At 48.7% G+C, this 27,662-nt stretch overlaps 3 protein-coding genes across 3 annotated transcripts; all 3 read left to right on the forward strand.

Annotated features, from left to right (window-relative positions):
- The first annotated feature begins 1,662 nt into the window (after nt 1-1,662).
- Nucleotides 1,663-13,854, forward strand: LOC132646041 (glutathione S-transferase theta-1). The gene is made up of 5 exons (XM_060369352.1): nt 1,663-1,846; nt 3,132-3,219; nt 5,927-6,077; nt 11,166-11,342; nt 13,451-13,854. The coding sequence occupies exons 1-5, from the start codon at nt 1,735-1,737 to the stop codon at nt 13,643-13,645; spliced, it is 723 nt and encodes a 240-aa protein (XP_060225335.1). The 5' UTR covers nt 1,663-1,734; the 3' UTR covers nt 13,646-13,854.
- A 1,895-nt stretch (nt 13,855-15,749) lies between these two features.
- On the forward strand, nt 15,750-21,958 carry LOC110558696 (glutathione S-transferase theta-3). The gene is made up of 5 exons (XM_021653765.2): nt 15,750-16,019; nt 17,637-17,724; nt 18,705-18,855; nt 20,116-20,292; nt 21,079-21,958. Exons 1-5 carry the CDS (start codon nt 15,908-15,910, stop codon nt 21,274-21,276), a joined length of 726 nt encoding a protein of 241 aa, XP_021509440.1. The 5' UTR covers nt 15,750-15,907; the 3' UTR covers nt 21,277-21,958.
- Nucleotides 21,959-22,674: 716 nt separating this feature from the next.
- LOC110558689 (D-dopachrome decarboxylase) lies at nt 22,675-24,780 on the forward strand. The gene is made up of 3 exons (XM_021653756.2): nt 22,675-22,852; nt 23,163-23,338; nt 24,499-24,780. Exons 1-3 carry the CDS (start codon nt 22,745-22,747, stop codon nt 24,569-24,571), a joined length of 357 nt encoding a protein of 118 aa, XP_021509431.1. The 5' UTR covers nt 22,675-22,744; the 3' UTR covers nt 24,572-24,780.
- The last annotated feature ends 2,882 nt before the right edge of the window (nt 24,781-27,662 follow it).

The raw sequence follows: 27,662 nt of genomic DNA on the forward strand, positions 1-27,662 counted from the left end.
GAATCCTGTTTCATTAATAAAAGAATTAAGAGTGGTCACAAACAAAAGCTCAAGGACAAAGAACAGACTCAGATAGAAGCTTTGGGACCATTTATTAGAGTTTAAAGAGAGCCCCCACCCCACCCCCACCCCAGGGCGGGCTTGCTCTGGGTCTCACAGTTGCCTGGAAGGAAGGAGAATGGTGAAGAATGCACAAATGCCCCGGAGCGTGACATGAGGTGGATGGAGGCAGCAGGGAGCCACAGGGTCAGGAGGGCAACTTTAGAAAAGGATCCAGGAAGAGCCCAGAGTACTAGTTAGGGGGTTGAAAAGCATACACAATAAGTCATTGTCACCAATTTCCAGTCTTTTTGAATAAATATTATGGTTTTAGTTTTTAAAAAATATATTTTTTAAAAAGTTATGTGTGTTTGCTCACCTACATCCAAAAGACACTAGATCCCCTGGAGCCACCCAATGTGGCTGCTGGGAACTGAACTCTGGTCGTCTGTAACAGCAACAAACATTTTTAGCTGACCTGAGCCATCCCTCCAGCCCAGGAATTTTTTTTTTTTTTTTTTTTTTTATGCTATAGAGATTGTTGTGCCCCTGCTCACAAGTCCAGTTTCAGTTGGACTTGTTTTAAGATAACGAGTAACACTGATACCATTTGCCCGGATGGGAGGTAGGCTGGGGCAGGGCAAGGGGCAATGTCCTTTAGTGACAAGGTGCAGACCATGGGCTTATGCGTCAGCAGGTGAGTCCACAGTGCTGGGCTTTCAAAGAACTCTAGTCTCCCAGTCGCGATAAAGACGGAGAAACTGAGGCTCTGAGAGGAAGACACAAAACCAGTATGATGGTTTGAATACTGATACCTCTAAATTCATTAGCTGGGAATAGTATTAAGAGTATTAACACTTTGGGGAAGGGGTTAAATCTGGGGACTCTATCTTTCGTGAAAAGGTTCTGTATGCTCCTTCCACTATGTTGTCCACCTTAAAGAGAGCTAATCGTTATCCCGGTGGGGTGACCCACACCTGTAATCCCAGCCCTCGGGGAGCCAGAAGCAACTGGATTTCTGTGAGTTCGAGGTCAGCCTGGTCTACAAAGAGAGTCCAGGATAGCCAAGGCTATGCAGAGAAACCCTGTTTCGAAAACAACAACAACAACAACAAAACATTTTTTTAAAGAGAGCTGCGCTAGACCTGGCATGCGCAGGAGCCTTGCCCTTGGACTAACAATAAATTCTTATTCAAAAATTACATCTAAGGCACTTCTCTAACACAGTCCAAAGCGGGCTAAGATGTAGGAGTAATTGAGAACCTAGTGCTCCCCGTGTAGGAAGGCCAAGCTTTTCAATTGCCAGGGATTGACGCTAGGGGCCTTAGCAAGCTGAGCACACCACCTTTGCATCCGCCATATCTTTGGCTTGTAGGACGTTGGCTTGAAGACATTTTACTGTCAAATAAACCAGCCACGAGAGGACCAGGAGCCAGGCCCACTTGTTCCTCTTCTGCCTTCTCAGGGGAGGTCAGCCATTTTCTCAGGCTCCTTCCATGCTAGACTCCAGTTGCCTGAACTCTTGGCAAGCAGGCTCAGGTCCACTCCACTTTAGAAAGAAGGGCCAGGCTATGGGATCCGCCCAGTTGGAGGCGTGGCCACACTAGATTTAGCAGCGATCCCAGACGCCCAGCCCCGGTCTTTTCAGAGTTTGTCTGGACTTGGTTGCCGGAACTGGTTCGCGCTGCCTATACAATGGTCCTGGAGCTTTACCTGGATCTAATCTCACAGCCCTGTCGTGCGGTCTATATCTTTGCCAAGAAGAACGGCATCCCGTTCCAAATGCAATCGGTGGACCTGCGCAAGGGTGGGCAGGGTCTGGGCTTTGGAGAGCTGAGGGATCCCGGAGGCAATCCGAGGGCTTAGGGGATCCTTCCATGGGCTGTCCCCTTCCTAGGCTTTTTCTGGTTTAGAGACTGAGTGGGAAAGGAGCCACCAGGGAGATCCATGGTTTAGGACTCCCACAAACTCCGCTGTCCGGTGGAATAGACGGCCAGGACCTGCTGAAGAGCGGGTGCAGACCTGGCAATCTAAATGGGTGCAGTTTGGACATAGCTACAGAGCCCTCAGAAAGAGCAAGGAGAGCGAACGTGGAGATCCGGAGAGCCAACCCTCTCATTTCCCTCAGTGCTGAGATTGGCAGTGTCACTCAGAGCCTCCACTGCTGGCCCCTGGTCCCTTTGGTGCCTTTGCAACAAACAGGATCTCTCAGCCACCCTAGTCTGTTGGGAGTCCCTTCTGCCCTTCCCTTTCCTGCCTTCTGGTTTCATGCTCCTTCAGTGCTGTCTGCCTCTCTTGTGTGTGTTGGGGTGCTGGGGGTGGGGGGGTATGCCAGTAACTTGGAGGCTCCTTCCAGCTGCCCGCCGAGGGAGCCCTGCTCCCTGGCAGAACAGGATTGGAGCAGAGTGAAGGTGTCGCTTAAGGGGCTGTGGTCGTCCCCATCCTGTCTTACTGCTTGTTTCTCTAGCTGAAACTTCACTTCTTTCTTCACCGTCACCTCTGGGGACATCGTACTTTACTCCCACAGTTCCTACCGCTGCCGAGTACGGTATAGGAGGGGGGTGAGGGTGGGGCAGGAGACACCGACCTAGGGGTGTTCAAGTTGGCTGTCAAAAATAAGGGTGCAGAGGGAGACAGGTTTCCACCAGGAAAAGAAGGGAGGGTGAGAATCCCCCATCTGCTCCAGGGCAATGGGAACCACTGAGGACTGGGGGGCAGTAGGAGACAGTCTTAGAAACTTACCTGGGCTGCATCAAAGGAAAGAAAAAGAAAAACAACCCGGGCCAGTTCAGGCAGAGGCCAGGGTCCCAAGAGACATGCGGGGGGGGGGGGGGCACATTTGAGGGCTGCCAGTCCCACAAGGACTGGCAAAAAAAAAAAAAAAGCGGGAAGTCTATTTTGCATCAAGGGCATGGGGCAGCCTCCTCTCCCTCTCTCCCTTCAGGGCAGCCCTGCCTGCATTCCCCATGTAGGGAGTAGCCAGGTCCCAAGATGAACCATGAATTTGGTGTTCAGCATCCTGGGACCTTGGCTCAGGCTATCAGAGAGGCCAATGTTCTTCTCCCATCGCCCTCATGCTGGACTGTCTGCAGGTGAGCACCTCAGCGATGCGTTTGCCCTGGTGAATCCCATGAAGAGGGTACCAGCCATGAAGGATGATGACTTCGCCTTGAGTGAGAGGTAACCAGCCCTCGGGGTGTCTGCCAAGCCTTACTGGAAACCAGCCTGTTCTAACCCTCTATGCTATAAACTAGGGAGCTGGCGCTGAGCAGGGGTGGGGATGGGGGGGGTGGGGGTGGGGGTAGGGGGTGGGGGATGGGAGTAGGGGATAGGAGTGGGGGGTAGGGGATGGGGGTGGGGGTAGGGAGTGGGTCGACTCAGTGGTTAAGAGCACTTACTGCTCTTGCAGAGAACCTGGATTTGGTCCCAGCGCTCACGCAAGGCAGCTCCCAACTACTTACATAACTCCAGTCCTAGTCATTCACTGCCCTCTAGCACCTGGGGGCACAGAAACTCACATAGACACACAGATAAATGAGCTCAGAACCCAAACTCCCTAGAGCACTGGTTCTCAAACCTCCTCAGGCTGCGAATACGTTTCCTTGAATACAGCTCCTCATGTTGTGGTGACCCCCAACCGTAAAATGATTTTCGTTGCTACCTCATAACTGTAATCGTCTTACGGTTGTGAATCGTAATGTAGATATCTTATATTTCCAAAGGTCTTAGGTAAACCCTGTGAAAGGGCTGTTCTAACCCCACAGGGGTTGTAACCTACAAGTTGAGAACTTCTGCCCCAGAGGCGAAGGGCTGCTGTGCCCCATATCGTACAGAGTTGGGGCTGCCTACCCACTGCCCAAGTTTATTGGGCTGGTTTTGGAAGATAATTCATGACATGGTTTCTATACTAGGCTGTGGTTGTCCATTGAAACAACCCCTGGGGCAGACAAGGTGGCAAGCTGCCCTCACCATAGCCACCACCCTCTAGCCCAGCTGGTATCAAGAGGGTCCTCTGGCACCTGGACTTCCCAATGTCCCCTTTTCTAGGGTTACTGGGGCTCCCTTGGGTGAGTCTTCCCCGTGAAATAAGGATGTTTTATATCCCAGCAGGTCTCAAGAATGTGAAACGTCCCACTTCAGGGAAGCCAACCCTTTTCCTCTGTTCTGCCTTTTTTGTCACATAAGTCACCTGTCCCATAGCGAGGGGACTCTAGAGTTTATGCTTTCATGAGATCAATGGCATCTCATGATGGATGTAGCCCAACAAAGGCACCACCATTCTTCCTTCCTGGTGCCCCTGCTATCCCAGGGCCCTGTAGTTTGCAGAGAGTTGTGCCATAACATGTACCAGCCAGGGGCAGCTTGCAATCTTTGCGTGTCCTCCTTGCATGTCATCTTCACCCTGGGGATGTCTGTGGCTCTTGAGAGCCTGCAGCCCTTCTCAGCAGTGGCTTGGACACTTAGCTACAGTACAAAGTGTTTGTCCTACATGGAAAACTCAGGTATTCAGCTGGGCTGTGGGTGCAGGTCTCTGTCTGTTTCAGACACGGCCGGCCTTACTAGATGGCTTCGTCTGGTTAGCTTCTGCCTGACTGCCTGCCTCTTCCTCTTGGGTGCTGTGATTTACATTGTTGTGTGACAAAACTTCTCCTGGGGAAATAAAAGGGCAGGGAATAAGACAAAGACAGAAGACAGGAGGAGGGAGAAGGAAAAAGAACGAGGAGGAAGGAGAAGGGGTATTTACCCCAGACAGACAAAGGACTGCTTTTAGATAGAGAGGAGGCCGACATGGCTATGTGCAAACGGCAGTTTATAAAGGGAAAAGGGGAAACCCCACGTTAGGATGAGCTGGTTTGTTTTGATTGTGCATCTTACTTAGGGCAACCAAAAGATGGCTTTTGATTGCTGAACTTCCAATACTTTGATAGCTGGACCTTGGCAGTCAGCCTCAGGAGGAGGAAGTGGCCAAATAAGGGAACAGCTCTTTGTGGCTAGCTTTAGGAATGATATATGATAGTTTAACAAGGAAGAGGGAAGGAGGAAAGGGCAAGGCCTGCCAGAGCCATATTTACCATGCTCTAGCCTACTAGAAGCCTTCAACAACACCCCAGGTAAGATTTTAAGGATCCAAGCTGACCCTTAGCAGGAATGACATAAGGAACAAAGAGGCAGATACGTGGCTTTACCCGCAACCCCAGCCCTCCAGAGGCTGAAGCAAGAGGAGTATTTGAAGCTAGCCAAGGAACAAAGAACAAAGGGAGAATTGGGAAAGCCTTTTCTGAAGTGGTCTGAATGCCAATGAGTTAAGAGTGGATGTAGAATGAAAACAAACAAACAAACAAACAAACAAAAACAACCCAAGCTTCCTCAAAGCTCAGCTTGGATGCCCAGCTCCAGGAAGCTGTCAGGCCCTTATACTCAGAAACTCAACACTTAGTGCTGAGTTTGCCTGGTGGTAGGATAGCCTTGGGTGTTGACCTCAGGAAGACAAAACTCAGTTCTGACACCAAGAGCTGTGTGCCCCTGGGGACAAGGCTCTTCCCTTCTCTGAGCCTACTTTCCATGTCCTGAAAAAGAGGCTCAGGCTGGCAAATTGTCAGAAAGATCAGGAAAGGAAGGGGCTGGAGAGATAGCTCAGTGGTTAAGAGCACTGGCTGTTCTTCCAGAGGTCCTGAGTTCAGTTCCCAGCAAACCGCATGGCTGCTCACAATTATCTAGGAGAACTGATGCCCTCTCAGGCATAAATGCAGACAGAGCACTCATATACATAAAATGTATACATACATAAATAGATTTTTTTTTAAGGAAAAGATAAGGTTATAGAAGGTACTGGGTATTGAGTCAACCCAGGGATCTTTGACTACCTGCCTTGCCTTCCTGCTTACAGTGTGGCCATCCTGCTCTACCTGACCCACAAGTATAAGGTTCCTGACCACTGGTACCCCCAAGATCTGCAGGCCCGTGCTCGTGTGGATGAGTACATGGCATGGCAGCACACAACCCTTCGGAAAAGCTGTCTCCGGGCCCTGTGGCATAAGGTGAGACTGGAAATGTGGGGGAAAGGAGGGAGTGAAGATGTCACCCCAAAGAGACTCAGTTCACAGCGGACTATTTTCAGCTTGTCATTTTCCAGTGTCCTCGTCTTTAACCTAAGTAATCCTGTCATGCCCAGATTGTTGTTCAAGATGGTATCTATTTGAGGCATGTATTTTCTTTATTTGTAGAAATACTACCTGGTTGTTTCTGTCGAATTTGCATTTCTCAGTCAAAACTTACCATCTATCAGGCACTTTGGTCATCTTCTACTTGAAAAAATATATTTGTTACTGTTACTGAATTTGTTAACTGTGTGTGTGTTTATACGCACACACACACACACACACACACACACACACACAGATATGGATGTGAAAGCCAGAGGACAGCTCTGGGAAATCAGTTCTCACTTTCTATCTTGGTGAGACAGAGTATCTTTTGTTTCTGCTGCTGTGCTGTGTACTCCAGGCCATCTGACCTCTGACCTTCTGTCTCAGGCCATTCTCCTGCTTCTGCCCCCCACCGCACTGTAGGAAAGCTGGGATCATACCACACCTGGCTTCTTATGAGGGTCCTGGGGGTTGAACCGAGGTGGTTAGGTTTGTCGGGCTTGCCCAGCCGGAACTTTCACCTTCTGAGCTATCTCCCCATTTCCGTTACTTACATGTCCTCTTCAGCATGGCTGGTGATGTATCTTAGTGGTAGGGCACGTGTGTAACAAGCACGGTGTTCTAGGTGTGAGTCTCAGCACCTGGTGTGTGCGTGTGTGTGTGTGTGTGTGTGTGTGTGTGTATGTATGTATGTGTGTGTGTGTCCATCCTCTGTCAGCTCATTCCAGCACCCAGGTCTTTTGAGGATATGTTTCTATTGGTTGTTTTCTTTTCTGCTCTTGATTATGGTTCCCATTTTCCTCCTACCTCACGTGTTTTATAAGTTATTATTCATAAGTTATTATGACATATATTGTGTGCTAGTACAACTAAAATAATACAAAGGAATCTTAAAAAAAAAGTCAAAGAACTTCTATACCTTAAAGGTAGGATTGGGTCACCAACTCTCTCCCACAGGTCTTTGGAATCTAAGCATAGAAAAGTGGACTGGTGATTGTCAGGGGTGAAAAGAAGGAGTTAGGAGAACAGCACCCCAAGGGTTCAGACAACATCAAGATCTTCTTTTCAGTTTTGGTATTTTCCACTCTTAGCTTTGACCTCATTGGTTTTTGGTTCTTTGTTTGTTTGTTTTAATTGTGTCTGGGTTAGTCTTAAACTCATTTAATAATCCTTTGTTGTTTTTTTTTAGACATGTATTTTTTATTTTTAGAAGTTCCATGTATTTAAACACAAAATCTGGAACCCTTTCACAGGGGATTTTCAACAGACATCTTAGTGAGAGTTCTCAAGCAAGCCTGGGGAAGAGGAGAGTTAGTGTGTGCTGGATACAGGATGGAGATGGATAGTAGTGATGGCGGCACAGCAGTGTGAGTATACTTAGCTTTGCACACTAAACTGAGTACTTTGAAATACATGCTGTCAAACACGGGAGTCGGTGGTATCAAAGTCAAACAAATTGGACTTGACAGAGGCTATGAAAGAGGAGCCTTCATGAGTTGGGTATAGTGGTGGAAGCCTGTAATCCCAGTTTTCGGGTCTGAGGCAAAAGGATGGTTGTGAGCTTGAGTTCAGTCTGTGTACCAGATAACTCTTCTTTCTTCTTTCTTCTTTCTTCTTCATCTCCTTCTCCTCTTCCATCTCCTCTCCCCCTTCCCTTCCCCTCTTTCCTTATTTATGTTCTCACCCTGAGCTATATTATCCTCAGTGCTTGGCTTTTGGAGATAGTTTTACTCTGAACTCTATGTAGCCCAGGCTACCCAGGGAAATGTGACCCACAATCAAGAGCAGAAAAGCAGGAGCCCAGGAAGCCTCTTGCTTCCCAGGTCTTAGGATTGCATCTCAATCCTCCCTAGTGCCCACATTATCCTCTCTTGTAACTGTCTTAAGCCTGCGGCCCTCTTTCCTCTCTCCTTCGAGGAGCTATGATGCCAAATGGTCTGACTTTATCAGATCACTTTTGTCCCTGCAGGACTGACAGAAAGCCAGTGTTGACTATCTTGTGCCAGTTACCCTATCGACCATGGCTTTAAAGCAATCCCTTTTGCTTTAGCAATCCAAGCATGAGAGGCAATGCCAGTTTCCCTCTCAGCCTGGCAAACTAAAGGAAAAAATTCTAACCTGTACATAGGAAGTTAATGCACATTTGCAGTAGTTTATGATTTGGGGATGCCATAGAAGCTGAGCGATTTCCTCACTTGAGTGAAGAAAGAAGAAGAAGAAGAAAAAAATAGAATAGCCCTTGTATAAAAGTTTTTGTTAAATGTCATGCTGGTTAATTTCAGTTGTCAACTTGATGGTCACCAGAGTCACCAGAGAGAGGGGAACATCTGGGAACATCTGGGAAGGGTTATCTTGATTTGGTTAATTGAGTTGAAAAGACTTAACATTGTGGGTAGCACTGTTTCCTGGGCTGGGTCTTTATTAGGAGGAGGAGGAGAGGAGAGAAGGAAGGGGAGGAGGGGAGGGGAGGAGAAAGGGAGAAGGGGAAAGAAGAAAATGGAGCCTGATGAAATCGATCAGCAGTTAAGAGCACTGGCTGTTCTTCCAGAGGCCCCAAGTTGTGTTCCCAGTACCCACAAGGCTGTCGTAGTTCAAAAGGATCTGACTTCCTCTTGTAGGCTCTCTGGATGATATATATATATATGGTACACAGACATACACATGACAAAACATTCATATACATAAAGTAATAGTAAAATCTCAAAAAATGTGGAGAGAATATGAGCTGAGCACTCTCATCACTCTGCGTGTACACCTGCAAGCCAGACGAGGGAACCAGACCCATCACTCTCAATGTGGACACAGTGTGGCCGGCTCCCTCAGGCTCCTGCTGCCATGACTTCCCCATCATGACTGCTGTACCCTGGAACTGTGAGCCTTTCTCCCTTAAGTTGCTTTATTAGAATGTTCTATCACAGCCCCAAGAAAAGCCAGACAGATGCCTTTTAGCTGCTTGTGGCTTTGGCTATTGAGTGACTTGCTGTCGAGAGACCTGGACCAGTCATTCTTTAGTGACGGGGTTCTAAGTGGGAGGTAGCCAGGAGATGAGAAGGTAAAGAAGATAGAAAGGAAAGCTGGGGTCACAAGGTATGTCTTATGTCAAGCAAGCTTATCAAAGAAGGACAGCATCTTATAAAGTATTTACAGGGGAGAAATAGAACAGAGTCAGCAGAAACTATCATACAATGAGACAAAGTCAGCAGGAGGCTAATCAAACAGTGTTGCATAAAGGGAACACAGGGTTTCTCTAGAGCACAACAGACTGAGCACATAGTGGCCTTCGGACTGATAACTCCAATCTTTTCATGGAGAAAAGCCAGGTTCCCAGGAACTGAATCCTTAACTCTTCTGGGCCTTTTAGCCACAGGAAGACTGTGAGATGGATATAGCCTGGACTACGTAGTATGACCCTCCCAAAAAAAAGAAAGAGGAGGGGAGAGAATCTCAGGACAATTACTAAGGATGCCAAAAATTGGGCATCAGAAGCTAAAAATAGTTATTTTTCTGGTAGTAAAAAGGGACTCTGGTTTGGAGCTGGGTGTAGTGGTACATGCCTGACCAAGCTCTCGGGAGGCAGAGGCAAACACAGAAAGATCTGAAGTTCAAGAGTCAAGCTCAGCTGTGTATATATATCTCCTGAGAACCAGGAGGCTCTGTCTCAAAAACAAAGCCAAAACTCTGGTTTGGGTCAAATTAAATATGTCCCCCGAGACCCCATGGAATTTCAGTTGTTAGCTACTGTGTATGACTTGAGCCATTAAGCTACTGGGGGGAAAATCAATTTTATAGGATAATACTAGTGGGGCAATATCAGTAAGGCTACTAAAATTTCTTACCTAGCTTGTTCCATCTGTCCAAAGTTCAGTCCTGGAACTTACGTGACCAACCACCTGGCCTTTTTTTTTTTTTTTACACCTGTGCACAAAGTAATGGATTTCATGATGGCGTTTTCATACCTACTTGTTCTCATTCATCCCTTCTCCCACTACTCTGACTTGCCTTCCTTCTCTGCCCTTGCTGATCCTCTATCCCCTTTCTTAAACTTACACTTTAATTTATTTATTGTGTTTAAAGAATTTACTGTGTGTTTTTGGTTGCGTGTGGTGAATGTCTGTGCATGGAAGGGTAACGGTGCATGTATAGAGGTCAGAGGACAGCCTTTTGGGGTTGGCTTTCTCCTTCTACCATCTAGGTCATAGGGATTGAAGTCAGGTCATCAGGCTTGGCAGCACGTGCCTTTACCTGCTGAGATAGCTCACCATCCCTTAGTCCCCGCTCCCCCTCCTATTTTTGCTTTCTTGCCACATATATCCTATTACTCTGTTTTTTTTTTTTCTTACTCTCTTACTCCTGTTTCCTTAAGATCTCTTCTGTCATGGCTCTCTTTCTAGCTGTGTATGTTTGTTTCTGGATCTTCTATTTTACCACATTGGCGAAATGCCTGCTTTTGTGCCAGTACCATGGTGGGTTTGTTACCGTAGCTCTTTAGGTTCGTTTAAGACCAGGTACTGCGATACCTTGAGTATTGCTCTTCTGTTGGGATTGCTTCCGTTAGGGTCTTTTGTGCTTCCGTATGAACTTTTGTTTACTGTGTCCCTTGGTTGTGAGAGAAGGCTGTCTGAGTGACTGACCTACCTCATTTATGTTGTTAAAGCATGTGAAATTTGTAAGGCAAAGGAATCACTTTACTCTCAACAGTGAGTGGCACATGACCACGGTTCCTAACCTAACTAACTCCTTTTCTCAAAAATATCAGATTTATTTATTTTTTCAGTCACTAATAAAGGATCATTCTTTCTGAGACCCAGACAACCAGAAATGGTGAAAACAAGACTATTTATTTGTAGACAAAAATGTCACTTGGGAATCTCCCTGCAGGTCCTGGCAGGCCACAAAAGGAAGAGGCGTAGAACTAAAACATGACTTCACCCAAAAGGCTTACCTGGCTCCAGTTCCTTGTCTTGTCTGTCTACCTACCAGGTGATGTTTCCTGTGTTCCTGGGTGAGCAAGTGCCTTCTGAGAGGCTGGCAGCCACGTTGGCAGAGTTGGATGTCAACCTGAAGATGCTTGAGGACAAGTTCCTCCAGGACAAGGCCTTCCTTGTTGGGCCCCACATCTCCCTTGCTGACTTGGTAGCCATCACAGAGCTGATGCATGTGAGTGCTCTGAGAAGTGTGGTCCCATAAGGCACTGGGAGGTCAGGCTGGTTACAGAAGCCCTGTCTTGTTTTTTTTTTTTTTTTTTTTTTTTTTTCACTGCCCCCACTAGTTGTAGATCTGTGCATCTGTGTGGAGACTCCTTTCCAATTTAGAATGTCTGTCCTTGCCTTCACTGGGTGGGAAAGAGTTCATTTGGCTTAACTGGTTACATTCCATCATGGAGGGAAGCCAGGAAGATGCTTGCTTGAGGCAGGAGCTTGAAAGTAGATATCACGGAGAAATGTCGCTTCCTGGCGTGTTCCCCCTGGTTACAGTCAGGCCCATCACCCAGGCCATCAACCAGGGATAGCATCATGCACTGTGACCTGAGTCCTCCTGCATCAATTAGTAGTCGAGGAACCCCCCCTCGAGACATGTCCACAGGCCAATCTGATAGTGACAGTTTCTCAAAGGAAACCCTCTCTTCCTACGTGTTTCTAAGTTTGTGTGAAGTGGGGGAGGGGGAGGGAATAACCAGCACAATGAACTCCTTGTAGTCCTGACACAGGAGCACATCACTGCTAAGCCGTAGTCTTTTGTTTCTTTATCTCTAAGATCTCGTGTTAGTATTACAAAAACCCACTACAATTATAAACGTCTCGTGGTCCTTTAAAAAGCCCAGATGATTTAAACGTACAAGTTCTCTTTAAAAATCCAAAGCCTCTTAACTGTGGGATTTTGTTAAAAAAAATAAAAGTTTCGTAATTTCTTGTTCCCCAGGGGAAGAACCCGCATATGTTTACAATCACATCAAAGCAAAACAAAAGTCCTACGCATGAAATGTTCAGTATCTGATATCCATGATTCACTTGTGATCTATTGGGCAGCCACTGTCCTTGGCAGTCACCCCATAGTCTTGGCATCTCCACTAAAACTCCAGTCTGTACCTTTACCAATGGCCTCTTCTGCTTTCATGAAGTGCTAAGTCTCAGTTGCCTTCAAAACCAGGACCATTATTATTATTTGTTTTTCAAGGCAGGGTTTCTCTGTGTAGCCTTGCCTGTCCTGGACTCGCTTTGTAGACCACGCTGGCCTCAAACTCACAGTGATCCTCCCTGCCTCTGCCTCCCCAGTGCTGGAATTAAAGGTGTGCACTGCCATGCCCAGCCATCACATTTTATTTTTATACACTGTTTGCCAAATTCTGCTGCCAGCTTGATCTACAGCCTCGGCCTACCCCACTCCTGGACCACAGCATCTATGTATTGACCCCAAGGAAAATGTCTTCCCAGAAGACATTACCTCAGTGATGCTGGACTTATAAACTACGGTCCTTGCTAATGAGCAGCCATTGTCCCAATGAAGCCCATAATGTTTCACTTCCTTAGATTATTAATATATCACACTAGTGGCCCTGATAGAGTCTGTGAGGAACTCGCAAACTTCCCTTTGAAACTTTACTAACCAGGTCTCCATAATCTGCATTTCTCTCAACACTTGCATATTGCAAGCTACCATAGAACAGATCATTAATCTCTGACCACTCAGTGACTTTTCAGGCCAAAAGCTCCAAATGCTTTCACAACCTTTCTTCCCCAAACAACATGGTCAGGTCAGTTACAGCAACTAGTCACAATGTTGAGCAATGAAAAGGAAGCAGGAAGAGTCCTTTACAGCAACCCTTCACTTCTGGCACCGATTTTTATTCTAATTTGCTTTTCCATTGCTGTGATAAGTATCATGGTTAAAAACAATCTGGGGAGGAAGTAATTTATTTCAGTTTATAGGCTATGGTCTCATGAAGGAAAACCAGGGTAGGAACTCAAGGCAGGAACTTAGTGGCAGAGGCTGAAGCGGGGACATGAGTGGAAGACTTGCTTCCTGGCTGTTCCCAGGCTCACATTCAGACATTTTTCTTATATAGTCTAAGCCCACCTTCCCAGAGGTAGCACCACCCACATCACATGAGTCAACAATAGAAGAAAAATGTTATGCAGATATTCCTACAAGCCAATCTCCTAGAGGCAACTCCTCAGTTGACGTCTCTCTTTCCATACGTGTCCAGTCAACAACAAAAAATTAGCCATAAATTCACCCACCCCCATTCTGTTTCCTTCTTGATATAGCCTGTAGGTGGTGGATGCCCAGTCTTCGAAGGGCACCCCAGGCTGGCTGCGTGGTACCGGCGAGTGAAGGCAGCAGTGGGGGAAGACCTCTTCCAAGAGGCCCATGAGGTCATCCTGAAGGTGAAGGATTCTCCACCTGTCAACCCCATCATAAAGCAGAAGATCATGCCCAGAGTGCTGACCCTGATCCAGTGAATCCAGAAGCTTCATCCCTGCAGCATTAAAGGCAATTCGCAAAGCACCTGCATTTCACTAGGGATCCAACCTGGCCTCACCACATATTGGTTCTCAGGCCAGGCTCCATCTTCACTCTTTCCATGATAGCCACACATGACCACAACTATTATCCCTACCTTTTGATTTGAGTTTGGGTAATAAACCTAGGCTCGATTTGAGCCTTAGCATCTCTGTGTTGTTTATTTGACCTCTGTTCTGGCTTAACTGTCTTTTCTAAAAGACAACTCTATTTCCTAGGCTTTGGTGATCATTTTCCCTCTAACGATGGTGTTGTAAGTGACTATTAATATTTACTATTGGTTTATCTTTTATTAAAGCTGCTGATAATCCTAAACAGCTGTATAACCAAATCACCACACAGAGACTATGATTTATTTAATTAACCTAGAACACAATGCTGGGCAATGGTTACTCCATCCTAAACTTCCAAGCGTTCATAGTTTCCTAACATTTAGATTTCCCACATTATACTTGCTTTTAGTGATATATTAGGTCCAGTCCATCTCTCCACATCATTCCAAGATCTCCCTCTCAGCTCTGCTCTCCCAGCTCCCTCCTGCCCTTCTCTCCTCTGCCTCCCACCTTCCTGTCCTCTGGTTCCTCCCTCTTTTCCTGCTTCCTTTTCATTGCTCAACATTGTGACTAGTTGCTTTATTTTGGCATGTTTACACAAAGTTGAGACTGGTGATGCTTAGAATAAGTATCACAATGCAATGTCCGGATTGAAACCAGAGAGTGGGGGAGAGAAATCAGCATTTGAATGAACAAGGGTAAAGTGTATACATTGCAAAAGAACATTATACGAACACGGTGGCCACCAAGAAATCATAGCTAGGCATGGAAGTTCATGCATGTAATCCAGCACTAAGCAGAATGATGCAAGAGGATCACTGAGAATTCAAGGCCAGCCTGAGAGATGCTGTGAGACTGTATCTCAACAACAAAACAACAATAAAAACAAACAGAGCAAGCTAAATCACAAATGCCTTCAGGACTTCTGGTTCTTGGAGAATGGGATCAGCAGGTGCCACTGCTGCAGGCATAAAAATCCATCACTTGCCAGGACAGCCTCGTGGACAAGGCCCTGGATAGACTCAGTTAACCCTTCCTGACCTACAGAATCAGTCAAGAGGAGAAAATAGCCACAACAGCTCTCCTGGTCAGAGATCATGCTCAAAGTCTTGGGTACAAATTAACAGGCTTGGATTCTGTTCTGGTAAGGGAGTGGACTAGAAGGAAGCTGAGAGACTGGGTGTTTCTGTAGTTGGGGAAGGGGGCAGACAAGGGTGACTTGTGGAGAACTGTTAAGGGCCAAAGGGGAAAGATGGGAAAATGGAGAAGGGGTCTCATCTCCTCAGACTAGAGAGGGCAGCTCCCACTAGGACAAAAAGACACTAAGGAGATACTTCTTTAAGGAGTATCCCTTAAAGAAGAACATTTGGAACCAGGAAGACAAAGCTATTCTCAAGTTTCCCAATGACTTATAGTTGTGCCAAGGCCCATTTTTTTGAATTTGTCATTTGGAGGGTTGGGGGAGGTCCTCTTGGGAAATGATTTCATATAGTCCATAGGTGCCCCTGACACTGAAGGCTCTTTGCACTGGGTGGAGACGTTTTATCAAATCCCTGGCGTACCTACAAATCTTCCCTCCCTCTGGCTTCTAGAAGAGGATTGACTGGGGTGGAATAAATAAAAATGGGGAGGGCCAGCTCATGTCTTCACAGGGCATGGGCCTAACCTTTGCACACTTGGCCAAATATCAGGCCCAACTTGAGTCCTGGGCCCAAGGAACTGGGTGAGGAGGAAGCTGCATTTCCGGCTTCCTTTTCTGAGGCAAGGGTCTCCGAAGCCACTCCTCCCTGAGTGGAAGGAAAGTGAACCGAAGGCAGACAGCACAGCTTTTCTGCCCCTAAATTCACCGATGGAAACGCCCTTCTGGTCCCCTTTTCCATTAGGATGTTCCCATCCTCATTTGACTGAAGCCTGGAAGTACAGGGAGGAGTTTTTCTCCATAGCAGGACCCGTAGTTCAGGTTGCTCTGTCGCCGATTGGTCCAAAGTTCTCATGAGCATCCAATGGGAGGAAAGATTGTGATCGGGCTCTGGTTTAGGCTAAGAAGCACTGAGGCCAGGGACACAGCCGTTCCTGCTCACCGTTGCAGTCTGTCACCTGAGGCAGTTTTCCCAGTCTCAGAGGTCTGCCAACGGCCACTCTCACGCCATGACCCTGGAGCTCTACCTGGACCTGCTGTCCCAGCCCTGCCGCGCTGTCTACATCTTCGCCAAGAAGAACGGCATCCCCTTCCAACTGCGTACCATAGAGTTGCTTAAAGGTGGGCTCAGTTGGCGGGCTGGGAAGTCTGCAGCCTGTGGATGGTGCGCCAGCCCCCCACCCCCCATCCACTGCACACTGAGCAGGTGTGCAAACTGGAGACGAAACGCCAGCCTCTCCCTTGAGGAAGCGGTTGTATCAGTTGTCAGCTGTAGAGTTTTAAAGAACCTTCCAAATACCAGATGCAAAGGCGCAGGGGAAGCTCTGGTTCCAAGGAGGGGAGGCAGGGCTTGAAAATCTCACCTCTTGGCATTGGAGAGAGAGAGAAAAAAAAAAGTTGAACTAACTCATTTCCTAAGGGGGGCGGGGAGGGAATCCCCATCTTGTATTTTTGCACCCTGGGGTAGAAAAGGGTTGTTTTATTTTGGGGGTGTGTGGTCTTCCACTGAGGACTCTTGCTTGTCTACGCAGCAGAGCCAAGTTCCTTCCAGCGTCCAGGCTTGCTTGCCGTTCTTGTGCATGGGCCTGTGCGTGTGTGTGCATATGCGTGTTTACTGGCCCGCCACCACAGAGCTGTACTCCCAGCCCTCTCTCTGCTTGTCCTTTGGAGGCAGACTTGCTGTGTTGTCCAGCTGTTGTTCTCTTACTGCAGAAAATCAATGAGCTGTTGGTGATCCATCTGACTGAGTTCCCCAAGTAGTTGGAATTATAGGCCTGCACCACACCCCACCTTCCTTTCTATGGAGGTTTCCAGTCACTGCTCTGTGAAAGGGCAGTGGGAGAGGCCATCACTCTCACTTGAGCTGGAATGTTCTGGTTAGTCTGAAAAAAAAAAAAAAAGAGAGAGAGATAAAACTAGACACTGGTGCTGATTTCAGTGGCGTCAGAGCTACAGCTGGACACGAGCCAAGGCCAAGCTGAGAATCTAGAACACCCTATTCAGCCAATTCCTCCCACTGGCTGTCTTTGGTACTTCCAACTTGGGCCACAGGACAGGGGCTGCATGGAGATGGGACAGAGGTGATGGCGTCCATTCAGTGGAAGGAAAGAGGTGGATCTAGAACCTGGCTTCACCACACACCCTCTGACCCCACTCATGGCCGACCTGGCACTGTCAGATCTGGCTTAGGCATGGGGTTTGGGAGAGAGGCAGTGTGTTGGACCTGGGAGCCCCAGGTGAGGAGGGAGCTCTGAGGGCTTGGCACAGAAGAGGAAGAGGCGTTGTGCTGCTAGAGACCAAGTGGCTGAGCAGGACACTTGTTCCTGGCAAGAGCCATGTTGAGCTGAGAACCAAGACTAGGGAGGGCTGGTGCTCTTGATGGGGGTTATGCAGGTCCCCTAGCCTGCTCAGAACCCACTGAGCTCTTGTCTGTGATAGAAGGATGGGCCAGAGCCTGGGAATGTGAGCCTGGGTGTCTGCATTAGGATGACTAGGGGCCATTACTATACAGAACCACCCGTTTCCCAGACCCAAGTGGATACTCTGTCTGACCCAGGCTTCACAGAGTTGAAGGCAAATGAGTTTATGATCTTTATCTGTGTTCTCCTGGCCACTGTGGTGGCTTCCTCTTTACTGAGGCTTCTTGTGGAAAACTGGTGCCTAAATTTAGGGAAGGGGGCAGGCAGACCCTGAGGAGCCCCGGGGTCCTCATCTGTGATTTCCCTGGTCTCTCTGCAGGCGAGCACTACTCCGACGACTTCGCCCAGGTGAACCCCCTGAGGAAGGTGCCGGCTTTGAAGGATGGGGACTTCATCTTGGCAGAGAGGTAATGCGTTCCTGGCCTGCAACCAAGCTGTGTGGGGCAGACCACCTGTCTGGGCCCGTTGCCAACAACTTGGACCATGGCTTCTGCGTTCACCCCAGGGTAGATGGTTAGTTTGTACCTGGTGTTGAGATGGGACTTTTGAAGACGTGTTATGCCTCCTTCCTTCCCCCCCAGCATTTTACAGAGGAGGAAACTGAGGCTGGGGCATGGGGGAGGGAGCCTGGTCTTCTTCCAGGCCCCTTCCCTGCTAGGCCAGCCCTCAGGAGGAAGGACAGTGCCAAAGAGAGGGAAGCCATACCAGGCCCTGTAAGCACCACATCTACCACAGAGCCTGGGAAGAGCTGTTTCTCTTAAGGCCAGAGGATCACCCATTGAATTCAGTTGCCATCTGCTGAGCACGCAGGTCACTGTCTGTCCTCGGAGCTTGAGCAGGACAGAATCTGGGTCCCCATGGGACTCAGTTTTGTTTTTTTTTTTTTTTTTCAGGGTGGGGGTTGACAGTCACATGACAGGCAGAGAGCATAGTGGAAAAGAGACAGGTTCAGGGTGTGGATTCAAGTGAGATATAAGATAGAAGCCTGCTGTGGAGGTGCTAAGCAAGCAGGAATTTCCTGTACTGATATGCCAGGTGTGCAGGAAGCCTGTTCTAGCTGGAAGGACAAGGGTAAAGGCCATGACATTAGACCGCATGTGGGGGTACAGGCTGCAGAGCTGAGGCCAGTCCTGCTGGGGTGAAGGAGGCAAGCACAGCAGTGAGAGGAGGCTAGTGGGGATGGGGAAGGGCTCTGACCTTTCCTGTAGGGAGTAAGGGCTTCCGGAACGTCTGAGCCGAGGCCAGCTCCCATCCCCCTTGTGTTTGAAAGGGTCCCCAGCTGGGTAGGAAATCCATGTGGAAATTCAGGTACAAGACTCCCTGGTCCTAGACCAAGGCGGCTGAAGAATGACCAGGGCATGCTCTCCTTCCCCCTGCATCCCTCCAGTGTGGCCATCTTGCTCTATCTGAGTAGAAAGTACAATGCCCCTGACCACTGGTACCCTCAGGACCTACAGGCTCGAGCTCGTGTAGACGAGTACCTGTCTTGGCAGCACACAGCCCTGCGGAGTTGTTGCACCAGAGCCATGTGGCAGAAGGTGAGCCGTGGGGACAAGGGGCAGGATCACTTCCAGGGTGCCACCAGGGATGGTGCTCCCTGACCGCAAAGACCCCAGAGACCACCAGGAGACCTGGGGCTCCCCACCATCCGACAGTGGGTTAGGGAGGGGAGCCTTGAGCAGCTGCAAAGCTGGGTTTTTATTATGGTTTGAGCAAGGGATGGGGCTTTCAATTCCGTGATTGGTTCACGTTTAGCAGAAGCAAGCCTGTCACAAACTGATTGGCTGGTGCTGATCTAGGGGATGGGGCGGGGGGGACTTCATGGAGTGTCCAAGGAACAAGGTGTGCCCAGGGAACAGAGTGCTAACAGAAAGTGCCAGGTACCAATAGCATTCTGACTAAGCAAAGGCTTTAAACTAACCTTTAGTCTGATTGATCAAGTGCTTAGGGATTTTTCAGGGTGGTCACTAGATCATTGTTTCTGATCTTCATGGAGGTTATTGAGTTATTGTATCTCATTTCCATGGACTATAATTTCATGTTCTGAGAAATAGAAACATGATCTAAACAACTGTGGGAACGTTACCAGGAAGCAGAAACCCAGGCCTACAGTATCTTATAAAGCCCATCATGGCAGCACAGCTGCTACAGCGCAGCTGCTTGGGCCCTTCAGCCTCAGTGGGTGTAAAGGCACTTCTCACCAAGCCCAACAATCTGAGTTCAATCCCTGTGACCCAGGCAGTAGAAGGAGAGGATCGATTCCTGCAAGCTGTCTTTTGACCTCCACAAGCATGCTATGCTGAGAGAGGGCATGCATACGTGCGTATGGGAGCTTGCGTGCACTCATTCACACAAACAGTGTGCATTCATTCACACAAAATAATACCAGTGTGTGCTTGTTTGCACAAACAGAAAGAAAGAAAGAAAAAGTTTTGATGAAAAGTCCTGTTTCCAGCTTCTCAACTTGGAGATCTTAGAATTCCAGCACAAAAATGTCCTCATTTCACACTGGTGTCCGTCCTGGGTACTGGCTTCAGCTCAGTAACTCCTTCAGCTGTGGATCAACCACCATGCTTCTCTTGAGCAGACGTGGATCCAGGGTGGGGATGGGACGGCAGCCACCACAATCGGGAGGGTTTTGTGTTGAGGTCTTGGTCTTAAGGGCAATGGAGAGCCATGGATGACTTTATGCAGGAAGAGAGCAGGGAAGGAGCTTGAGAACTGGGATGGGTGGGTGGAGAAGAGTGGGACCAAAGGTGAATGTTGGCCGGAGCCAGACCTCCTTTTTTGCTTGTCAGATGATGTTCCCCAGGTTCCTGGGGCAGCCAGTACCCCCTGAGATGTTGGCCTCCACTTTGGCAGAACTGGATGGGTGCCTGCAGGTGCTGGAGGACAAATTCCTGCGGGACCAGGCCTTCCTCACAGGATCCCATATCTCTGTGGCAGACTTGGTGGCCATCACAGAGCTCATGCATGTGAGTGCCCTGGAGTTGGGGGGGGGCTGCCGAATGCTGGAGGCTCCTGGGAGGGCATGGGGATCCTCCTTGCTCATGCTAGCATTTCTGGCTCTGGGGCCTCCATGAGTCACTTCTCCCTCAGAGTGTTAGTCTTCATCTATAAAGTGAATTTTAAAACGCTTCATTAATATCTTTAATTGCACAGAATAATGGGTTTCACCATGACACTTTCACACTGTCATAAGAAAGTGCAAAGCACATACATAATGTATTTTGATCTCTCTTCTGCTAGCTTCCATTCTACTATTGCACGCTTGTGTGTGTGTGTGTTCCAGAGCTCTCTGGAGGATGGGTGAGGATTTGTTTATAGGAGCATGGGCACCTTACCAAGTAGCCGCTGAAGAAAATGTTTCCCTCTCCCAACAACCATTATCCTCAGAGCAGATAATGAGACACCAAGTGTCCTCTGCCCCTCCATGACAGGACACTAACGGGCCCAATAATATGCAGAGCCTGCCTGGAAGTCAGCATTTCACATGACTCCCTTCTCTTTTCTTCAGGCTTTTTTATTCTTTCCACTTTTCCCCAAGTATTTCCTAAGCCTTGGCAGGGGTGACATAAAACGCCTGATTTATGACCGAGCACTTGACGGTTACTTATTCTGAAAGCAGCACCATAAACACCTGTTGTGGGCTTATTGAGGGCCATCTCACTCATAGTGAGGGGACAATGTAGTGGGGTGGGGGGGATACTGATGCAGGCCATGCTTAACCCCTCTCTCTACCTGGCTCCCTCTCCCAACAGCCTGTCAGTGCCGGCTGCAAAGTCTTTGAGGGCCGACCCAAACTGGCTGCGTGGCGTCAGCGTGTGGAAGAGGCAGTGGGGGAGAGCCTCTTTCAGGAGGCCCACGAGGTGGTCCTGAAGGCCAAGGATATTCCTCCTTTGAAGGACCCGACCTTGAAGGAGAAGCTGAAGCTCTCGGTGCAGTACCTGTTGTACTGAGGGAACAGCCTGGAGGGTGAAACCATCAAGGGAACTGGTGGCCGTCTCTGCGGCTGTCACTAGGACATGGAGTCTCCGGTCCACAAGTTCCTCTAGGCACCAGCAGGGTCCCTTCCGTGTGCCCACCCCACATCCCATCCCATCAGCTCTCACATCAGCCCTTACCTGACTTCCGGAGGGAGCTACGGGCAAACACCCGGGAAACACTTAACTGGCCACGTTCCTTTTCTTTTGAAACTTTTACACACTGCTGAGCCTTGTGCCACCCCCTCTCCTGCTCTCACACTGACCCCCATGCCCTTGTGTTTTTTTACCCAGTGTCCTTCGTGTGTGTGCCTGTGTACACCATGTGACCCCTCAGTTCTGGCAGGCAGGATCCATGATCCTTGCATTGGGCACATGTCACAGATGGGGACATAGTGAAAGGCCTCTGTCCTCTGACGGTTCTCTTTCCTTTGGGACGATGCTGCTTGCCATAGGTGGGGTACAGGGCTGGGTTCATCATGGTCCTTGCAGGGGTGGAAGTTTCTGGATATGTCCTGATTTCCCAAATTCTTGCTCCAAGCCTTCTAACCCTGATTACTGTCTTCTGCATGTCTGTGGTTCTTAATTGTCAAGCTACTTTATCTGTGCCGTGGGACTCCTCTTATGCTCATTACTCAATAAATAAACTTAACAGAAACGAGAGTGATTGCTGAGTCTCTCAGGCCATTTGCTTCCCTCTTCTTTAGTATGCACGCTTAGAATTTCCTATGTGTAGTTGGACAAATTGCATAGTGGTTGTTTGGGACAGAGTTTCTCTGTGTAGCCCTGCTGTCCTAGAACTCCAGTCTGTACACCAGGCTAGCCTCGAACTCAAGAGCTCTGCCTGCCTCTGCCTCCAGAGTGTTGGGATTAAAGGTTTGTCCCACAACCGCCAGGCCAGATTGCCTTGTTTTGAATAGCTCTGCCACCCTCTGGTGGACAGTGATTCGCCACTCACAGGAGAGGTTACAAAGTCCAGGTACCTTTGGGACCAGGTAGAGATTCTCTTGCCCTAGGGTCTTGCCTAGGCACAGGTCATTCACAGGAACTACTTGGTCTCACGACTCTTCAAACAAAGTGCGGTCCCCATACTGAACTTGTAACGATCACAGTCATTCAAGAAACTTTTAAGCCTGTTCGGCGGTGCGACGTCTCCTACGGAAATGTATTGCGTCGCTGGTGTTTAGCTGGGGCGCTCAGACGGAACCAGAGACCCCTGCCGGCTGGGAGGGCCAAAGGCGCTGGAGCTAGCACGTGGGTAATTCGGAGCCAGCGCACGTGACTACAGAAGAGGCGTAGCGCTTGGCAGCCAATCCGGGGTGCCGAATCTTCCGGGCCAATGAGGAACTTAGCTGTGCCCTTCCTCCCCACCCTCCTCCCCGAGCCGCACCCCTCTTCTGGAACCTCGGCGGGCTCCGGGCGTCTGCTCTCCTCGGCCGCCAACATGCCGTTCATTGAGTTGGAAACGAACTTGCCGGCTAGCCGCATACCCGCGGGGCTGGAGAAGCGGCTGTGTGCGGCCGCCGCCGACATCCTGGACAAACCCGAAGACGTGAGCGAGGGTCGGGGAGCCCTGGGCGCGCCCAATTGTGGGCTAGGGACGGGACCTCCCAGTGACCCCTTCTCTTATCCCCAGGGGTCCCACCCGTCTCCTAACTTCTGACCTTCCGTGTCCCATCCTCCTTCCCCCGGGTCCCCTTCCTGGTCGCCTTTCCCAGGCGTGACCCTGAGGTGACCCACCAGGGTTCCTGGTCAGTGCCCAAACCGTTGGACCCTCACGTTAAGATTTTGGTGCGCCTACCCGGCGCCAGCCCGGTCCTGTCCAGCCAAGCTTCAGGATTTAACTCTTACGTTCCCCGTAGCGCGTGAGTGTTACAATACGGCCTGGCATGACCTTGATGATACAGGGATCCACAGAGCCCTGCGCCCACCTTCTGGTCTCTTCCATCGGTGTTGTGGGCACGGCGGAGCAGAACCGCGGCCACAGCTCCCGCTTCTTCGAGTTGCTCACCAAGGAGCTCTCCCTGGACCAGGACCGGTATGAAAGACTAGTGAGGGAACATTTTGGACTGCTTTGCGTCTGGCGAAGTGATTCTGACCCCGAGCCGTCTTGTATATACGAGTTTGCAGGGGATGGGTTGGGGGCGCTTACATTATTTGCTGCTTCCAGAAAGCAATCGAGCCATAGTCTCTGATCCAGGGTGTCTGGTTTTCAGGGAGACCTTTTCCAGGCTGGTCAGAGGGAATCTGGTTATGTCCTGAGGCAGAGACCTTTGGACTAGAAAAGGCTCCAGAAGAGTAACAGGGAGGTGAAAAGGCCATTGGCCCAGATATCTAAACACCTTGACTTGAGGGCTACCACAAAGGTAAACCTGGAATTGACCTATCTCCAGGAAGGTAGCCAACCACCCATGCCATCCCCCCAAAGAAACTTACACTCTGAAGGAAGAGTTAAGTCTCATATTCCTGAGCCTAAACCATGCTCCTGAGGACCAACAGGCATTAAGTTTGAAAGAACCTTCCAGAATGGAGTCCTAGTTGGCTCAGGAAAGCTGGTGATGGCCACTGCTTGTGACTCTTCAACTCCATCCTTAAGTCAGGGAGACAGAGCCTCACGTTCTATATCCATTATCCCATTTGGTGCTTACGAATGCTTCCCAGGGCTTCTGTGTGCCTCTTTGGTATCGTTATGAGGTAGATAACTGCATTAGACCAACTTTACAGATGGGATCCCGAAGGTGTCAGTCCTGTGCACAGCTCCTCCCCCCTCCCCCATGCTTCCTCTGATCTCTGTGGATGAGAAACCATTGATTCCACAGATTTGAATCAGGGTTCACTTGCGCCTCGCTTTGAGCTGGGTTTTGGTTAAAACCTAAACGGCTGGCACCCTGGGCATGCCTGTAGGGGGCTGCAGTTAGAAGTAGGAGGACCGTCAGCTCATACACAGCCTGACATATGCAACCGAGCACAGGGCAGACTTACTGAAGCCATTGTTAGGTCTGTCCTGGGCCCATGGATAGCCATTCTGGCACTTGACTGTCCTGGTGTAAGGATCTGGGGTGGGCAGACTGGGAAAACACCCTATGGGCTGATATGGCCTGGCCTGAGAGCTTATCCTGGCATGGCTGACAGGGACCTTGGTAGATAAGGAGTTTGCCAAGGAGTTGACATTGCTCTCTCTCTTTTTTCTTTCCGAAGGATAATTATCCGATTCTTCCCCTTGGAGCCCTGGCAGATCGGAAAGAAAGGAACTGTTATGACTTTTCTGTGATTCGAAAGAAAGAATCCAGGGCATCTGCTGAGCCTGTCCAGGGCCGTTCCAGAGAGGCCTCCTGGCAGAGTTGTGGCCTGATAGATAATACCACTGTCAAATACCTCTTTTGCATATTTGTCTGTGGCTTCACTGCAGTTTGTTTTTCTCTTCCCCAGCCTCATGAGTAAGTAAATGAGAGCAAATAAATGAAAAGAACATAATCCCAACATGACTTCTTTGCTTCTGTAATCCCCTCTCTGGCATGCTGGACGCTCTAGAAAGTGAGATTTGTTATGAGTGCAGAAAGGGTGTTTCCTGTCCCTGGGGCTGTTGGATGTTTACTGATAGCTGGTTCAGCCTGGAAGGCCTGCTTTCTGTACCCACGGACAGACCACTGGGGGCATGAAAGCAGCTGGCCAGGCTTGGTGGAAAGAGAATCCTCACTTTGCCCTGGGCTATCACTGTTGACTGCTGAGTTTGGCCTGGAGGATAAGGCCAGCTGCATGTCAGGGACCATCCCTAGGGCTTCACTGTATACCTTGACTCTTGTTGATTCCTCACTGGAACTGTGCGCTTTGCTAGCATGCCAAGTATGGAAATTCCTTCTACTAGAAACTGAAGAGCTGGGGCTGGAGAAGTGGCTCAGAGGTTAAGAGTGCTGGCTCTTTTTTCCAAGGGTCCTGAGTTCAATTCCCAGCAAATGCATGGTGGCTCACAACCATCTATAACAAGATCTGGTGTCCTCTTCTGTCCTGCAGGCACACATGTAGTCAGAATACTATATAAATAATGAATAAATCTTGAAAGAAAGAAAGAAAGAAAGAAAGAGAGAGAGAGAGAAACTGAGTAGCTGCTATTCCCATGCCCCATCTACATGGCTTTGTATTTCAGACCCTTCCCATGGGGTGAGGAGCCCGAGAGAAGTCTCTTCCTTTTCCAGGTGTTCTATATGGAGTTTACAGCCCACAGACACTGGTGGGTGCTATTTCACTGCGTAGTCAGACCGCTGTTCATCCTCACCTTTAGGACACCATCGAAACATAAAATTAAGTTTTTTTATTCTCTATAGTCTACAAGCTAATAAAGTTAGTTTCCAGTGGTATTTGCCTAGGCTTCCTGTTTCTGAGTAGTACTGCTGGGTTCTCTTTCATTTTGAGCCTTGTTTCTCCCTCGTATTTTAACCTATTTCCCAGGCTGTGGTGAGGCAACTATTAATGTGTAGTGCAGGGTGAGGGCAGCTGGCTGAGTCATGTTAAACATGGTGCTAGCTACAGGGTTTGCAGGCAGATTGCCCATGGATTGGGAGATAATGGGAGGCGAAGTCAGCTTCCAGGTTTGTGGCTGATGGTGATAGTATCCTTTTTCTTTCTCTCTTTTTTTTTTAAAGATTTTATTTATTATGTATACAATGTTCTGCCTGTATGTACACCTGAACACCAGAAGAGGGCACCAGATCTCATTATAGATGGTTGTAAGCCACCAAGTGGTTGCTGAGAATTGAACTCAGGACCTCTGGAAGAGAAAGCAATGCTCTTAACTGCTGAGCCATCTCTCCAGCACTGATCATATCCTTACTAGGACCATATAGTCCTAGGGCCTCTGGACCAGAGTCCAATTCGTAGAGCACATTCTAACAACTATGTAGGTGAGATGCAGTAGGTGGGCTGCACCGACCAGATGTGAGGTGTGAAGAACTTGCAGAGGATAGGTAACTGTAGAAGTTTTGGTTTCTTTAAAAACTCAGTTATGTTATGTAAATATATATATATATTTATTTATCCCAAGTGTGGGATATGGGACTGCCTTAGTTTGTCCACAGCTGATAATTGCCTCATGTGGGGCACTGTCATTGCCAGCTGGTAACCATCTTGTGTGGGCTCGGAGAGGCGTGTGATCTTTGCCAGCTGGAGTTAGTGGAATTCTGAGGGAGAGTACAAATATGAGATCCCAGAGAGCAAGGGCTTCAAGGATACGGACAGGGAGAAGGAAGAAGGCTGCTCGCTCGTTCCACCGCTGCCGTTTGCTGCTTGCTGTTGCTGGACTGCTAGGCATCCTGATGACTGAGACTGGTATTGCCCCAAAGAACCTGACGAACCTAACCAGCCGGAACTAAGACTAAAGAGATCTCAATCCCCTTTCCCTTCTAACCTTTCTCTCTTACCTAGGGTTGGGGGGGGGTTGGAAGGAAGGAACTCCAAATAAAAGAGTTAAAAAACCAGTACCAACAGGTAGCCCTTATGTTACTTGGGAGGATATCTCACCCCTAGGCAAGTGAGGGCGTTGCTGCTAGCTCTGTCCTTCCTAGGGAAGGTGGTGGGAATGGGCTCAAGTTATTCTTGTTCTTCAAGACATCCCCCAAGCATCCTTTGAAAGCCTTCCCTCAGCTTGTGCCTTCAGAAATCCATGAGGTTTTGTTTCTTTTGTGACACCCTGAAATCAGATGGTGGTATGGTCCAGTGCATTGCTGTCTGACCCTGGGCAAGTCACCTAATCTTTCAGCCTCATTCCCCCTCTGCACCACATGGAGAGTGAAAATGCCTCCTCAGCTGGCTGGAGAATAACGAGGGAATGTCCTCTTCCCACTGCATTTCCCATTGTTGACATCCTACTGTATCTAAGCCAAAGGGGCAAGGAAGGTCCCTGACCACTAATACTCCAAGACCTTATAGTCTTAAGCCCTTTGGATATCTGCAGAGTTGCTATACCAGACCTGCATGGCAGAGGGTGACCTGGCTGCTCTTCCCAAAGATACCTCCTAGCAGAGTCATAGGCTGGTAGGTGTCAGTTTCAGGTGCTTCTCCGTGAAGAAATCCTGGTGACCTCACAATAGCTGTTCCCCATTTCTATGTTAGACAAAGAGACATCAATTAAACACAAGTTCCTTTACCTTATTACATCCTTCTTTGACATTCTAAGCCATCATGGACATTGGATTTGGCTTAGGAAAAATGGACTTGTTTGATAATGGAAATGGTATGTTTCCTGTTTTCATGTCTCTGACTCAACTTGGAGGTGAGATTTTGGTGTAGCCTGGAGTGTGCTCTCTATAACCATTTCTAGGCAAGTTCAGTTAGTCTTGCCTGGAGCTTTGGGAACACCCTGATATGCT

Source organism: Meriones unguiculatus, chromosome 16 (genome assembly GCF_030254825.1).
Source record: "Meriones unguiculatus strain TT.TT164.6M chromosome 16, Bangor_MerUng_6.1, whole genome shotgun sequence".
Lineage (NCBI taxonomy): Eukaryota > Metazoa > Chordata > Mammalia > Rodentia > Muridae > Meriones > Meriones unguiculatus.

Coding starts and splice junctions, on each gene's coding strand:
- LOC132646041 (XM_060369352.1), top strand. CDS start 1,735: ATGGTCCTGGAGCTTTACCTGGATCTAATCTCACAGCCCTGTCGTGCG. Junction 1,847..3,131: donor ATCGGTGGACCTGCGCAAGG/GTGGGCAGGGTC, acceptor GACTGTCTGCAG/GTGAGCACCTCAGCGATGCG. Junction 3,220..5,926: donor GACTTCGCCTTGAGTGAGAG/GTAACCAGCCCT, acceptor TCCTGCTTACAG/TGTGGCCATCCTGCTCTACC.
- LOC110558696 (XM_021653765.2), top strand. CDS start 15,908: ATGACCCTGGAGCTCTACCTGGACCTGCTGTCCCAGCCCTGCCGCGCT. Junction 16,020..17,636: donor TACCATAGAGTTGCTTAAAG/GTGGGCTCAGTT, acceptor GTCTCTCTGCAG/GCGAGCACTACTCCGACGAC. Junction 17,725..18,704: donor GACTTCATCTTGGCAGAGAG/GTAATGCGTTCC, acceptor GCATCCCTCCAG/TGTGGCCATCTTGCTCTATC.
- LOC110558689 (XM_021653756.2), top strand. CDS start 22,745: ATGCCGTTCATTGAGTTGGAAACGAACTTGCCGGCTAGCCGCATACCC. Junction 22,853..23,162: donor TCCTGGACAAACCCGAAGAC/GTGAGCGAGGGT, acceptor CGTTCCCCGTAG/CGCGTGAGTGTTACAATACG. Junction 23,339..24,498: donor CTCTCCCTGGACCAGGACCG/GTATGAAAGACT, acceptor TTCTTTCCGAAG/GATAATTATCCGATTCTTCC.